Here is a 17668-nt window from a genome sequence, read left to right as displayed (position 1 = left end):
GTTTACCGGCCTATGTCTATGTCTTTTAATTATTGTTGTATGAATCGGACTGGCAATTATATTGTCTTGTCTTTTCTTGTCTAGAACTTTATAAAACTATTCTTTGAAAGCTTTGATGTAATTAAGCCTTATTTTTACGCACGTGAAACGTTTATTGTTGTGTTTACACGGTACAAAAACTAGGGCTCTTTCATGAGCTGCATGGTAATTTGTTCACTTTTTCTTTTTCCTACTGTAACTTTTTTCTAGTCTAGTCCCTTTATTTCGTTCACCAACACTTACACTTCCATCTGCACCATCCATTCTCCTTTAAATAATAACGTAATTACTAATTGTTTCTAAATACGTTGACAATGTAAATAGTAGTCACAAAAACTTAAATACAAAACTATACAAAACCCTTACTGTCCCTTACATAACCTCTTTGTAAGACTCACTGCCACTGACTCATAGTGAGTCACTGGGTCAGCTGATTGGCAGTTGCAGCACTTCTATTGATTGGTTGGAAATAATCTGGTTTGCATGGACCAGTACAGCGGAAATAAGTTGTCTTGCATGTAAAGGTGGTTTTTAACATCAAATAGATAGAATAAACCACTTTGGCTACAACAGAACAATACATTGGCAACTCAACTTTGATTTTTGTGTGGCTGTTTGGATTTTATCTCCTCGAATAGCAGTCTTGATTACCTGCTAAGCCCAATAGTATAAATATGTTATACGTCAAAAATATATAAAAATACTCCCCTTCTATTATTTTTTAATATTTTTTAATTTGTAACAAAAAAATGGAGCTATGATTTTATTATAATAACTTGAACTTAATAATACTCGAATAATAATATAATATAAAATACATGTATTTTCAATAAATTATATATAAAAAAAATAATATAAAATTACAAAAATGAATTGGCGGTATCTACGAGCAACAGCATGCATCTTATTTGACATATTTGACATCATTTTGACATTATGTTTGACATCAAAATAACATAACCTTAGTAATTCTATAACGAATTTAATCTGTTTGCCAGTTTTTATTTTAAATGTTTAAAGTTTAATAAGTTTAAAATGGATAAAAGTTTTCAAAGCTCCATTTCTGTGAAAAGTCCATTTAGTCCCAGATCAAGAACTAGTCTTAGTTCAAAACGTATTTTGCCGGCTTCCTTTAGAAAATCATCGTAAGTTTATATTTTAAGCAAAATAAGTTTAAGCGTAGCTGATTTCCACGTTTATTGATACCATTTAATGCTAATATTGTTTTAGACGATTGAGTATATCAGGAAAGTCCACACAATCGGTACAGGTAGTATTAAAATCTACAAATAATTATGTTGAAAGGTTTGGGCAATCCTTACCTGTTCTTATAACAGAAGCTCTAACATTTGCGGATAGTAAGTATAATAGTATTTAAGTTCAAAACCAATTACTCGACTTTGTAATGATTCATTAATGTGCCACTATTTTCTAGGAAACACTATTGTGTCTGCTCGGATATCAGAATGTGGTTATGCATGGGTCGTTTGTGGAAGAAGACTATTGATATGGCAGTATCGTCAGAGTATTTCGGCTCCTGGAACTCCACAAAGAAAACATGGTATTGTAAACCAATGTTTTGAGCTTCAACTACCTCAAAGTGATTTGGCTCATAGAGCTGAATTGGTTTCAGTTTTTATCAATTCTGGATCAAATAATCCTTCGTGTATTGCTGTATCTCCTGAAGGTAAATCTAAATTTTGTGTTTAATTTAGTAATTTATTTTGTACAGTAAAACTGCTTCAATTAAAGCAATAAAACAAAGGTTTAAATGTTTATTTTTTAAATTTCATAGCGATTTATAATTAGTATTTAAAAATAAAAAGTTTTTAATTAAAATTAATGAAAATACACCCATTATTCATGATAATTCTTCTTTTTTTCAGTTAGAAAAGTTTGCAAACTAATTTTACTTCAGCTATTAATAAAGAGTGCTAGCAATAGTTATCTTATACCAAGTTCTATATAATTTATATAAATTCTAAATAAAAATTTGTAAATAAAATAACTAGGTTATTTTTGTTTAGTTTGTGTATTTATGATCTGATATCAATTTTAAGCTCTATTCTGTTGGATACACACACATTTGCATGGACAATATTATCTAGTTTCTTTGATTTCACAGGTGTTCTCAGATATTGGCCTGCAATTGCTCATGAAGGAATAACAGTTGAGCAAACTGTAGATCTTCAGGGTCAAGAATGTGATAGCTTAACAAATGCTGAAGGTTTAGGTTGTGTTCTTGCCACAACCACATGTACTGTTGTTTTAGTTCAACCCCAAATTATTAGTGGAAGACATTTGCTGCACTGTAAGCCACTGAAAACTCCAAGCGGCTGGCTAGGAGGAATTAGTAGAAGGATGTCTTCCCTTATTTTTGGACCTATTTCCAGTGAACAATCAAATGAAACGGTTAGTTTATTATGTTAATTTTTTGGGTCATATGGTAGAAGATCAAATATTGATTTTAGTGATAATTGCACACTATATATAATTATATATATATATATATATAAATATTTGAGAATTTATTTAAAAGTCCAAATGTCAATTTTATATATAGTAAGAGTTGGAACAATATAAAACACTTATTTCCTAACTCAACATAAAGATACCAACATACGAATATTTGTCTATCAATCAACTCGAAACATGTTAGGCGAATTTTCTTATACAGGATGGTTCTTAATTGTATAACTGTCTGTTCTTCTTCTAACGCTTTTTCAACTGTACAACCAATAGTACAGATTTAAGAGGGAGTCACCAGTATGTTACAAACAAGCTATCCAGTTATTTATGAAACGATTCATATGTTACATGAGACAATAAATGATAAATAGCTCCCAACCAAAATTGATGATACAAAATATAAATTCTTAAATTATTTTTATTTCACGTGTTTTCTGAATGATTAACTTTGTTACTCAGAATATTGTATGTGTATTAAAGTATTATTAATCATCATTTAAATAAATAAATATTTTTTAACATATTGTTTACAACAATAACTAGTTTTTAATAGGTGTACATACTAGAATATCAATAGTCATTTATTTTAGCGCTTGGTTCGTGTATTGAGCATCCCAAACAAGGACAGCACATGGACAGTGTATGTACTTGCGGGTCATTCACTGCAAAAATGGACGCTTTCTAGCAGTGAGAATGAACAACTCATCTTTATGTCTGATTTGAACAGAACTGTGAGAGAAAAATTTAGAATAACTCTAAGGGAAAAGTTTAGAGAAGTACCCTGGGATCAAACTGAGATGGATACGTGGTTAATGGATAGTCAGAACATCGATACTTGGTTGTTGGATATACAAACTGACAAAGACAATATTATTATTCTAGCAGCTGCAGTCAACATGCAGATGTCACCAAGAGTATGTAAATGATTATTATTATATTACTAATACTACTAATATGGTTACTATTTTTTTGTAGGTTCATTATGCAATGATCTCATTTTCTACAAACGATGGTACTCCCGAAATTAAAGACTTTGTTCTTTTGATGATGACTGGACTATACAGGGACGATAATCCCTCAGATTCGCTATCTTACAGATTTTTAATATGTGGTACCAGTGCATACTTGTATAATTCAAAAACTATTACCGTTATTCGGCCTCAAGAGGAACCAGATGTATTGGAATTCACTTCTTCCCAAGATGTCTTATTAGGTTCGTATTATAACATATGGGATATATTTTAATTAAAAATATTCAATAATGTTTATTGAAAAAAATTATATTAATAAAGTCAAATTGGTTTGCTATGACAACATTCAGGACAACAAATTTGTTATATTTGTTAAAATTATGGATCCCAGCTGAGTATTACATGAATTATATCTATTAGAAGAACAGACCATTTTGAACAATTTAAGAAGGTATAACAGGAATTAAACTCATGGTTGATTTAGTTACCCTCTTTATTTATTACTTGTACAACAAGGTTCCTGGAGTGGAAATCGAAACGTCAAATAACAATTATAAAATGTAATTTTCGTAACCTTTTTAATTCATATTCCTCTCATATGAAATTATTTTTTTTACAGGTGGCTCCGTGTGTATCAACACTCCAGTGTTCTTTTCCAGAATCAATGGACTTATTGCAGTTTGTGGCAACGATCAGGATTTAATGAATCCAAGTTTGACGTCGCATAACCTTCTTGAAAGTTCTTTTAATGAAACGGCAGTGGTGAATAATTTATCCGTGTACACTATTGACCCGGAAGAATTACACAGTGCATACAAAGATACTATAGGACAAATGAAAGCAGCGTTTATCTTCCATATTCGCAACCAACAAGTAAGTCCTGATTTTATGTAATATTTTCATACAATGTTCAATTTTTAAGAAATAATTCACTCAAGCACTGGATGAAACGTTAGATATTTCATTGACTGCATACTATCACCAAATAACATTACTGCCAAAGATATATTTGATCTCCAAAGATGTTTTCAAATTAAAAAAGCCAGTAAGAACCGGTGAGCACATATAGTTTCGCCGATCGGTTCCTCGTTGATCAGACGAAAAGTGACTCTCGGAAAAAATTCCTTCTGAACACTTATTGTGCTTAGCTGTGAGACGTAGTTCTAAAAGCATTATTCGGTGCACTGTATAAACAAACACCCATAGTATGTCTTCCTGTTCGAAATTCAAGTGTTTATTTTTAGAAGATTTGTAATAAGTAGATCAAAACCTTATACAGAATGGAATTTGAAATACGTGAATTAAAACTGAATCGAACGGAATTCAAAAATGCTACAACTTTCATTATAACTATATTTCGTAGAAAAAACCTCCAATGATTTTATTGTTTCAGTCTGCATATCAAGAAATACTTAGTGAACTATTCCCGGTCGATAGCTATACACTGCCAAGCATAAACAGCGCTTTGGACAAAGTAGTAATCAGAATGTGTAAAGAGTTAATAGATGATATACCAGCAGGGGACCCTCGTTGGACGAGAGATAATCCACCTGGAATCGGAAGTTCGTATTCAATGCAGGTGTTGCACCAACTAGAAGACAAACAAAAAGCTATTAGTCTGTATTTGAAGTTTATTAAAGATTCTGGATTATGGAAAAAATTGTCTGGTTGTACTATTAGAAATACAGCAATGGCTACAGTTCATGTTCTGGGTAAGTTTATTTTACTTTTTTTATGAAATTTTATTTAGTGCCAAGAAAAAGTCCGCTTAAAAAATTACACATGATTGGCCTCCGACTTTCTCTACAGCTAGTGTACTACCATCCTTCGGCTAATGAATATGCCGCCAGAAAGATGATGGCCGTTTGTGTTCATGCATTTTGCGGGTTTTTCACTGGCTGTGAACATATTTAATACGTTTTTACATTATATAAAGATATTTTCTAAAAGTTTCAATGTTTCGGTCAGTATTTATTTTGTGAAGATAATAAGAAAATAAGCTTTTGGTTATTTTACGCGTTAGTAAATAAATTACTTAATGAATAAAGCAAATATAAATCATTTTTTTGTTTTTTGAAGGGGTTGAGCACTATTAAGAACAATTAAAGAAATAATTATTGTATATTTTTAGATAATAGTTTAATTACAAGATTATTTTTTAGGAGAATACGTTGAAAAGATCTCCGCTGCCATTATATTAAAAAGTCTACCGAATAACCTTTTACTCGAAAACGCAATCGAGAAGGCTCTCGATAATTACGAAACGGAACCGTGCAACAGTCTTACAAACCAAGACGTGTTTTATAGAGAAGTCAGTAAGGTATACACTGTCATCCAGGAATTGGCAAATTGTTGTGAGGATGCTGCGCATTCGGATTTAAGCCCGGCGCAGATCGCACAAAATGTACACGATACTAACGAAATAATATTGGTAAGTTTTGAAACGAAAGGGTTTTATCAATATTATTTGTAACAACAGTCAAAAAATATCTTATGTCGCAATCGCTGATGAAAAATCATCAGGAAATAATTTCACACCACAGTCTATAAGCTAAGAAAACAATGTACCATTATCATTTACTCATTTAATTCACTTTTATTTTCACACAAATATAATTTTCCCCACACGCAATATTTTATAAATTCTTTTAAATTGTAAATATTCATTTAAATTTTTCCAACAAGCCTTCAATAAAATGACTTCGCCAATCTTTGATTTAAATATATAAAACACAATTTTTAACCTTACTTTTTTTTGTTAATTATTTCCAGACGGTCATTAATGAAGTTATACAATTTAGAAACCAAAATATCAACAATTTTCTACCATCCGAAGAAACAAAGACTTTAGAGCTTGAGTATGTTCCTTGGACAGCTGCCAATGGTGAAGAAGGTCTCACGGATGCTTTATTGCAACAGGTAAGTAAATACAGTGTGCAATTCGCTCTGTATTCTTTTATACATTAATCACGTTCCAAGTATAAATCATAAGTTCTTCTTCTTGATGTGCCTATCCGTTACGAATGTTGGCGATCATCATGGCAATCTTTATCTTATCTGCAGCAGCGCGGAAAAGCTACACAGATGTTGTATTGAACCAGATTCTGAGGTTCTTTAACCAAGATGTTCTTCTTCTTCCTGGACCTCGTTTTCCAAATATTTTTTCTTGCAGGATAGCTTGAAGGAGAGCATATCTGGAATTATTTCGCATAATATGTCCGAAGAACTGTAACTTTCAAAATTTGATGGTGATCAGTACCTCTCGGTTCTGATTCATTCTTCTGAGGATCTCCTCATTTGTGACTCGGTCAGTCCACGGGATCTTAAGCATTCTCCGATATAGCCACATCTCAAATGCTTCCAGTTTTCTGACATATCTTCGTTCAAGGTTCACGATTCAGCACCATAAAAAAGGACAGAGAAGACGTAGCATCGCAGCATTCTTACTTTTATATCAAGAGAGAGGTTGTGACTCTTGAAGAAGGCCCCCATACGATTGAAGGTGGATCTAACTTTTCTGATGCGTACTCTAATCTCCTGGTTGTTGGTCCATTCTTCATTTATTATGGTGCCGAGGTAGTTGTAGTGCGTCACTCTTTCTACAGGGGATTGGTTGACGTAGAGTTGACCTTCTGTTATTCTTTTCTTGCTAATTATCATAAGCTTTGTCTTCTTACCGTTTATATTGAGTCCATATTGTTGACTGTAATACGTGATTTTGTTCATAAGAACTTGTAGGTCTTCTAAGTTTTCCGCAAATACTATGGTGTCATCTGCATATCTGATGTTGTTTAGCCGGTAACCATTTAGTAGAATACCTTTTTCAGTTTCGTGCAAAGCTTCGATAAATATTCTTTCAGAGTACAGAGTGAAGATTAGAGGAGACAAAATACAGCCTTGCCTCACTCCACGCATGATTTTCACATAGTCAGTGTGTTCACCTTCAACTCTGAGATTTGCTGTCTGATTCCAGTAGAGACTTCTAATTATTTTCAGATCTTGGTTGTTAATATATAAATCATAATCATAATTAATAATATATAAATAAATCATAATGCTATATAATAAATAAAATTCTGAAATCTATACGAATCAATTTAATAACTGAAACATATATGAAACCATAACTACTTTTTTGCATAATCTAGCATTTAGCGGAAGGTTGTTTATTCATGATTTTATTATAGTAATTGTACTATTCATTTCACTGTGATAATCTGCAGTCAAGGATTTGCAACAAAATAACAAACTGGCGTCTGAAATAGAACCTTTTGCTGAACCGGCATGAACCACAATAAATCTTTTTCCATCATAACCACCTGGTTTACGTACACTTCTGCTGTTGTCATCCGGCTACATCATTTTATTTCCCCTACAAAAAAATCCATGTTTCGTCGAAAAATACAATTTCTTGTAGATCTGTACTACTTCTGTTTTCCATGTATTTCCGTAAGAAATACGCTCGTTGTGCTGCGATATGAGTTCTTTCAATTAAAGCTCCTCAATGATCATCTTTTTTAAATTTAAAGCCCACATATTTTAATATTCTACTCAAGGATGTTTTACTTGTAGAAACAATTTCTTTAGCCTGCAGCTCATTGATCAACCCTTCACGAGTTACTCTAAAAAGTTATTTATTTTAATATATAACTATAACATGTTAAGTTCTACTCCTAATTCTCAACAGAAAGTTGGTTTACTCACTATCCTGGTACATTTTATATATTGTATTTCGAATTGCCCTATTATTGCCCTTAGGTAAATCAGTAGTTTTCGTTTTTAAGCGAGGCCTGCTTTTTCTTTGAGAAGATAAAATAGGATTTTTTTCTTTTCTTTTTCGTATATTGTATACTGTTTTTCTCGCCAATTTAATTGCACTTGCTACCCTCTATAACAAAGTTAAAATAATATTATTACTTTCAATTGAAATTGAAAAAAAAACCAAAAATTTGGTTTATAAATAGTCCTAATTATAAATATTTTGTTATGTAATAAAGTTGGCAAATAAATAATAATAATAATATATATATATATATATATATATATATATATATATATATATATATATATATATATATATATGAAAGTAAAAGATTGCATTTCATTTCAATCGGAACTCCACCATTGCTCTACACGTGTTTCGAGTTATTCAACTCATCATCAGGAGCACTTGTGGAAGTTCAACTGAAATGAGATGCAGTCTAGTATTTGGTTATTATAACCAAAATAACAGCCAGGTACGCTAGCAGCGACATCTATACGAAGTAACAAGAAGTTCAGAGACCTCCCTCTGATAGTAAATTAGGTGAACCGCAAATTCAAAGCCTCTTACTAGAGACTTTTAACGACGCTAGAAGTCCTTTTACTTCAACATGCATCTACGATTCACCTTTAAAAATTACTATCTTTTTTTCGCTCTCTACGTAGAGAAAGACGTTTAAATGAAAGTAAAAGATTGCATTTCATTTCAATCGGAACTCCACCATTGCTCTACATGTGTTTTGAGTTATTCAACTCATCATCAGGAGCACTTGTGGAAGTTCAACTGAAATGAGATGCAGTCTAGTATTTGGTTATTATAACCAAAATAACAGCCAGGTACGCTAGCTGTAGGTTCACCTAATTTACTATATTTACTATCAGAGGGAGGTCTCTGAACTTCTTGTTACTTCATATATATATATATATATATATATATATATATATATATATATATATATATATATTATCAATCAATCAATGTTTTCAAAAGTTAAATTAAAAAATTAATATAAAATTACTTTAATTGGGAATCTTCCGGCGTTCTGTGATCTTTTAAAGGTAAGATCATTTACTTATTTGTTTTTCATATAGATGTATCGCTTATAATACTCTTTTAGATGAACTGATGATGCCCAATGAACATTGGGCGAAACGTCTTCAATAAATAGATAAAGTAGCACAACTCTTGTCTTTTTTATCTCCAAATTGACCGAAAATATCCCATTCACTTACGAGTGCACATTTATATATGTATATATATATATATATATATATATATATATATATATATATATATATATATATATATATATGCTTGTCATCATTAAAGCTTTATAATAGTGCAAATTTGAAAATTTTACTTTTTGTACCTATTGAACAGATGGCAACGGTTCCAATGGTCCCCCATTCCTTTTTTTTTTCTAATTTAAAGTACTCGATTAAATTTAAAACGAGTTCTTGTGATTGTAAAGTAATAGTTTTTCCAGGCATAATCGAAAAAACTTCAATAAAATATTTTCTTTTTGTCATTTCTTTCACTTTTGCGGAAACTTAAACAAAACCATTCCTTAACTGTGTGAATGAGGTTAACTTTGTATGTAAATTAATGGCAAAATAAAATACACTTATCATAAAATTTCAAACTCCAGTATAAAATTAGTTGTGAAAACAACTGTTTGTTTAATATATAAAAACAGGACAACAAAATACAGCAAAAAATCCAACAAACTGACAGTCACAAGTAAACAAACCATAAACGTCATAAATTGTACTTAAAATCTGAAAACGTCCTCAATCGTTATTTTTGTACCTATCTCTTTTCGATGTAGGGAGTCTAGAGCGTTCATAACAATAACATGTATCTTTATTTAATAACATGCGGTAGCTGGCTTGTCATTAGTTTCATGCGTGGAAGACAATGATGTTAGATAAAAAGTATGTGTTTTGTCTCGCTAGGTATTAATGACGCACGGGTAAAGAATCATGGACTTAACTGTAAATACCCTTTTTAGTAAGGTACACATATATTCCTGCTCAGTAAAAGCTTCCACAAATAGAGGCCTCATTTTGAAACATATATTCAGTAATACTTTACTGTGCCCCCTTCATTTCCACGGCGGTTCTCTTTTTCATCTATTACCATACTACTACTAGATTCTTTCTGTTTGATTTTGCTTTTTCAAGTCTCAATTTCTCTTTATTAACTTCCGAAATCATAGCATTCACGAGGTTTAGTCTCTTCACGCCCATATACAGGGTATGCTTCGTAGTGTCTAAATACTCTTCTTTGCAAGGTATACATTAATTAGTCTCCACTTTGCCAATCCATTTCAGATAGAAAAAAAGCAATTGTTTACACGTTCTTCAGTTGTTATCAGTACTATAAACGCCTCAGCCGACACAAACACCGTATTGTTGACACTACGCATCCTGAAAAGCGCATTTCTATGAATCCCTCTAACTTTGGAGGCGTACTTTTCTATTTTAAAAATCTATTTTCTATTTTAAAAATTCCATACTTGTAGTCCATATAGAAGTGTGGTCAGACCGCACATTACAGTGTCCTTGCACTGGCCCTGGGTCTGCCACATTCGCAGTCAGTTTAACCAGGACGTCCAATATCGCACCTCCTATTTTAACGTATTTAACGTGCGTAGCCAGCTGCAGTTTCTTTTCATTTATCAACATGAAGGAATATTTAAAAAACAGACTCTCCTAGTGCTAGCAAAACTGAAATATGCTGCTCAAAAATAAAATGGCACACATAAAATTAAAGATCCGGTTCCAAGACAAAATACTACCAAATAATCAGTATCCTAAATACCTAGGAATTCCACTAGACCATATCCTCTTCAAGAAACATCTCGAAAATTGAAAACAAGAAATAATATAAATATTTATGACACAACATAGTGATCTTCAGTTGTTACTCTGCGATGTACATGGTCCTGGTGTATTGTGTAGCGGAATATTGTGCTCCTGTACCTTTACACATGGTATGTCGATACCCTTCTTCGCAGTACTATGCGCACGATAACTGCATCGTTAAGATGCACCCCACTCCAACACACACCTAATAGAAAGAGTGCGCTAGAAAGACAACATAAAAAGATTAATAAAAACGCTGCTTTACCTAAACATCAAGATATTCCCGACTTAGATAGAAATATGTACGAGGTCTGGCAATTAAGTTCCGAGATTGTTTGTATAACTTTATGTAGCAATTTTTTATAATTTCTCATTTCCCCATTCAATATACTCTCTTCTGCATCCCTACACCGCTTCATGCGAAGTTTCCATCGTTCGAAGTAGTGCTGCACATCATCTTCCGACAAGTTGTTGAAGAGCTGCGTTTTTTTGGGAACAAGTATAAGTTACAGCGTGCTAAATCTGGCAAATAGGGCGGTAGTTCCTTACCGTGACCTGGTTTTGGGCAAAATGAAATGAGCCAAACAGGATGAGCATTGTGAATCGGCGCGTTGTCATGATGGAGGATCGAGGAGTTCTTTTTCCACATTTTGGGAAATTGTAATATTGATTAACTGTCAAACCTTGCGGTACACATTCCATGTGAACTAAACCCTGTATATCGAAGAAAACAGTGAACAAAACCTTCGGACTCTCGGAGAGTTTGGAATCTTCCATGGCATGGTTTTCTTCTTATTTTCACGGTCATTTCAATGCATTCCAATGTTTAGTTCCTAATGTTTAGTTTCTCATGCAAAATTTTTCTCACAGTTTCTTTATTAATGACCATATGATCAAGAATGGTCCTAATATTTAATCGATGGTCTTTTCGAAAAATTTCGGTCACTTTTTGTACGTTCAAGTCACTTTTTGAAGTCGCAGGCCGTTCTGGCTGCTAGTCATCTTCAACATCCTCCCTCCCCTCTTTAAAACGTTTTTATCAAAAACTTTGGACCACGTCATGTCACTATGTTTTTTCTTCAATTTCCTGCACTATTTTCATTCACTTTACTTATATTGTAGAGTTGGTTTCTCGGTTGAAAGCGTCTAGTTACCGTCTCTAACTGTTTTCACCTCTCATCTGCTCCATCAGACTAGAATGTCGTTAGTAGTGAAAACCTTCCTATCAATTTTTGGTAATTTTCTTCATATGCGTTTGCTTCTCTTTGGTTCCGATTTGTTCTGACTATTTTATGACGTACCATCTTATCCTCTCTGCTTTTATTTCTTTGACCTTTTTATCTATTCTTGCATTACATGGTTAATTTTTATTTGATATATTTATCGATTTAGTTCGATTAGGTAGCAATGTTTTTACAATTATCTGTTGTATTAAAAATTATATTTACATTTTAGTGTGCATATTGAACAACATCAACTCTCTGATCTTTATTTATTTAAACAGTAACACAATCATTTAGCACATAACATAACACACATGTTTTTTTTTAGCATATTCTGACCTACAGCTATGGCTTAAAGTTGGTTACACACGGACAGTTGAGGCACTCTCTATTAGACCATTTTGTGGGTTTGACTGATGTAATATTGGACGGAAGAAAAAGTCATTTGGAAAGTATTCAAAACACGGCAAGAGAAAATGTTCTATACAGGCAATACTGTAATGATAGACACAAACTTATCAAACCTTTGTGTAAGTATATTAAATTACTTACTATGAAGTAAAAACTTCTTGTGTAAAATGATATAAATTTATTAAAATTCTTAAAAATATCCAAATGGATTTATAAAGTTTCAGGACGTTTTTAGTCCTATCGGACCATCATTAGTGAAAAACCTAGAAATAAGTATCACCACGTTCAAAATTAAAACAGATAAAATTTTGACTGTTAATTTCTATCCATATTAACTTATCTGATTCCATTGAATGATATTTTATGTAATTATAGAGTAATCTGTTTATTTTTTATTTCAGTGAGTGAAAAAGAATATGAAAAAGCCATGCTGTTAGCAGAAAAATATTTAGATTTTGAAACATTAGTAATAATATGTGAAGCCACAGACAACCAAGCACGATTGGACGAATACATGGACAGATTCAGTAATAATGGTTTTTCAGAATACGTCTACAATTGGTTTCTGAAAGAAAACAAGCAAGGAAAATTATTAGATAAATATAGGAAGAGCGGAAAAAGCAAAAATCTGCAGACACTAACACACTTTTTGTCAGATCATCCTTCGTTATCTTGGATGCAGCAAATATTTGAGCATAAGTTTCCTGTGGCTGCTAATACATTATGTACGTTTTTAATTTTATTGTTATTCTGCTGTCTTTATCTATTGTAAAGAAGAAACAAAACTTTATTTTTCTTTGTATAATTTGTATAAATTAATCTGGGATAATTTTGCTTTTGCTTGTCCAAAAAATTATCACAATTGGCAAATAAGTAAAACAGTTATTTAAGATCAAAGTTCGTTAACATTTTAAAGTGGCATTTTTCATGCTCCTGGATGTATATCATAAAATAAAGTGCATATCCAATTGATTTTAAAATGCAAAATTTTTCAAGAAGGAAAACTTTCAATTTATTGCATAATAAAATAGTTATTTTAACATTTCAAAGCGGTCGTTTTTCATTACCATGAATGTAATTGCGTCTTACTTAAATCCTACTTACCGCGCCAACTTCTATTATTGCAATTCATGATTTATTAGTTATATCTTATTAGTATCAATGAATCGTTATTAAAATAGTCTTGTCATAGCTTTCATGTATGTGTAAAAAACTCATTTTATTTCAAAGTTTGTTTTTACTTCTAGTTAATCTAGCTAATACAGAAAAGGACTCACTAACAAGACAAAAAACGATGCTAAGTCTTAGCAAACTTGCAAAATTGGCCGGACCTACAACGAGCGATTTGGACTTCTACGTAGAGAAAGTTAATAATCGTCTAGGACTAATTAATTACCAAGAAGAACTGCCAGATTACGTCCTACAACAATTCGGTTATGATACTATGAAACCAAGTGTGATTCCTCCAAAAGATTTAATAGCTTTACATATTTGTAAAGAGTATTCAGATGCTAGTGAATTCGAGTTCAAAAAAGCTTTGGACATATTGAATTTTGTCGATGATGATGAGACTAGAGATGAGTTGCATTTAAATATATGGAGAAGTGCCATTTTGAGGGATTCTTGGAATTTCAGAAATTTGGACTCTCCTATGGAAGTTTTAAATACAACCCTATTTTACAAGATTGTAGATTTATTGTTGGATTTGGGTAAGTGTTTTGTTTACTTGCGTAAGTTTTTTATAGTTACATACTTTATTGTTGTTCCAAATCAAAAGAATGGTTATTTTCCAAAGAATTCGCCTATGTAAAAGTTGATGTGTTTGTACACTATATGATGAGATGTTAAAGACATTCAGATTTTAGAAAGATAATCAAATTATAAAAAAAAAATGAAAAGACCTACTTCCGGTTTCATCGGAAATACCGTCAACTTATTTAATTTAAGTAGGACACCCTATATATTTTTGCAGATTTTAAAAGAACTTGTCATTCCTAATTCATACAGAAAAAGTTTGGTATGCAAATTTTTTCAAATCGATCGATTAAACGTAAAAGATTTATGGAGTTGGCCTGCCCGTTCTCCGGATCTTAACCCGTTGGATTTTTTTTTCTTTAGAGGTATTTAAAGTCACGTGTAAACTGGTCAAATGACAGGTGACTTCTCAGGCGGTTAATTTGAATATTCAAAACAATCTTAGCTTGAAGATCAAATAGTTATTAGGGAAACTATTATTCATGATGTAGAATCAAGAAATGATATAAATTGTTCGGATTATCGAATATATGCTCAAAATACAAAGTTCATAAACGTAGTACATATGTACATACGTTTTAGTTACAAGGAATAAAACACCTGCATAATAAACAAATATATTGTATGTATTTCTGCATAAACAAAACAAAAATTTAACCTCTAAAAAAAATAAGCACATACATACTCATATAGTACATAATAATATGTGAGAGATCAATAGATACATATGTAATAAGTTTAATTTGCTACATGAATATAATCTGAGAACTCAGGTATATTTTGACATATTTCAGCGATATCTGTCATATTTTCGCCATGAACGCTTTCGATTTGTTTGTCATCTTGTATTTTCCATAATTTATTCCATCCATTTTTAAAATTTTCATTAGTCAAACTGTCCCACGAGTCCGCTAACATATGACAGCAGTCTTTTAAATTTAACTGTTTCGAAAAAGTGATCACTCTATCTTCTTCTCGTTCAGCGATAACCAAACTTTGTAACACTTGCTTTCTATACAGTTTCTTACATTTAACAATGATTCCCTGATCCATGGGTTGCAAAAGAGCCGTTATATTGGGGGGGAAAACATTACCACAAAATCTTCGTCAACTGTGTTTAAACGGTCTAATCCAGGATGAGTCGGCGCATTGAGAAAACCACTCCATGAAGATTTCCGAATCCATCCAAGCACTTTTTTGTCCTCTATATGTGACAGGAAGACATGCGATGTTTTTGAAGCAACGCGGTTTCTTGCTTTTGCCTATTACCAGCAAAGGAAGAGCATGCGTGCCACTTGCGTTTGAACATACCATGGCTGTAATTCTGTCCTTGCTTACTTTATAACCAGGAGCTTTTTTTCTCGACGAGATGCGAGGGATTTGCTTGGAAGCGCACGCCAATTTATACCTGTTTCGTCTGCGTTATAAACGTAATCCCTTGAATAATTTTGAGATATTACGAGCTCGCTCAATTTTATTTTAAATGCTTCTGCTGCAGCACTGTCACCCGACAGAATTTCTCCTTCTATTTGAAGTTCTCTAATGCCGTGCCGCATTTTAAAATTTTTTAACCATCCGGTACTTGCTTTGAAGTCGGTGGGCCCATTCAGCTTTTTATTTAATTGCAGGGCTTTTTCACAGAGGAGTGGGCCAGATATTGGTTCGCCCAAACTACGCCTCTGAGTAAAATCATAAATACATAAACAGAATCTTCCAACTTTGTGTTTTGTGAAGTTTTTAGCGTTTTCCTACGTTTTGGACCATCATCCGAATCGAGTTTTGTCGTATAATGTAGTATAGATTCCCGTTTGTTTTTAATATCGGTAATTGTCGCCTTCCCTACTCCATAAAACCTTGCCAGATTTGCTCCAGATTTTTCCTTTTCCAGTCGATTTAAAATCTCATTTGTTTTTCAATCGTTAGAGTTGATGTTTTCTTTTCCTGCTCACTGAATCAGCCATTATGTATGTAGTACTTTTGCAATAACAAATCACATACACACACAACAAATGGAGCTTTCACAAATTTAACACGTGAACTTGTCTAAGCAGGAATCAACAACGCACACACAGTACAGCGAACAACGAGCGACTAACACATGTTTATTGCGATATTGCGGTCTCCGACGGAGTGCGAGACATTAAGCGCGGTTGCCAACGCTTATTCAGTTGAGTAATTTATGAATGTCAAAGTTGGCATAATAACTTGTTCGATTTTGTGGTTATAAACAGTTAACTCTATTATTTTGTTACTGACTTTTATGAATAAAATTGAAATACTTATTATTGTTAACTTGTAACTGATATAACTTAATTTAAGAGGGAATTACCTACCAATAGCAATAATTGTAGTTGTAAAGTAAATGTTTCAAGAAGATTGGTGTAAAATAGATCTTTTTTTTTTAGGTGTTAATCCTCAAATCCTACTTCCGCCAATGAGCATACTTTTGGAAGGTCCAGAGTTACAGCGCTTAAAAGACAACCCCAACTTTCAGTTTTTGATAAAAACAGCGTACGAATACATAAATCGCACACAGATTTTAGATTAAGTATAAAACTTTTTGTATTTCTAGATAATAAAAGATATTTCATTTTTATGACAAATTTTATTTCAAGTGAGATACAAAAATACTGAATTCTAATTTGGTGGATTGATTATGAAATCAACAGGTCCAGGTATATGGAGATTTCAAATTTGATGCTTGTAATGTTATGAATACTTCTTATTGCTCGGTATGTATGTTTTTGCCCGGACCCGAAATAATATTTAGCGTGACTGGAAATGTCGAGACGTAGTAACCTTGCGGTATACAGTAATATACATACATATACACTTGTTGTAAAAATAAAATGAAGAAGATAGTAAAGAAAATGTAAATGATGAATAAATTCTATGTTACATTGAACAAATTTTGTTCATTACATTTTACAAAAAATCATTAAACAAATTTTTTAAAGAAAAAATTAAGATTTTTTAAATTTTAAAGAACTATAAAAAAATAACACTATAAGTGTTATTATAAAAAACTATTAACAATTCAGTAATAAGCAGACATAAAATGTAATTAATCCACAGTATGCGCTATAAGAAATATTCACTTCTATCGGCACTCCCCAACTGCATTCGTCGTTTTTTTTTCTATATCACTAGTCACTTTGGTTTTTAAATACA

General features: G+C 32.2%; 1 protein-coding gene across 1 annotated transcript; it reads left to right on the top strand.

Annotated features, from left to right (window-relative positions):
• The first annotated feature begins 979 nt into the window (after positions 1–979).
• Nup133 (nuclear pore complex protein Nup133) lies at positions 980–17091 on the top strand. Its single transcript, XM_072522525.1, has 14 exons — positions 980–1184; positions 1270–1397; positions 1475–1726; positions 2165–2451; positions 3099–3422; positions 3484–3721; positions 4099–4352; positions 4873–5191; positions 5642–5910; positions 6252–6398; positions 12660–12861; positions 13144–13467; positions 13990–14451; positions 16903–17091. Exons 1-14 carry the CDS (start codon positions 1075–1077, stop codon positions 17043–17045), a joined length of 3459 nt encoding a protein of 1152 aa, XP_072378626.1. The 5' UTR covers positions 980–1074; the 3' UTR covers positions 17046–17091.
• The last annotated feature ends 577 nt before the right edge of the window (positions 17092–17668 follow it).

Source organism: Diabrotica undecimpunctata, chromosome 2, assembly GCF_040954645.1.
Source record: "Diabrotica undecimpunctata isolate CICGRU chromosome 2, icDiaUnde3, whole genome shotgun sequence".
Lineage (NCBI taxonomy): Eukaryota > Metazoa > Arthropoda > Insecta > Coleoptera > Chrysomelidae > Diabrotica > Diabrotica undecimpunctata.
This window is presented reverse-complemented; position numbering and strand designations above follow the sequence as displayed.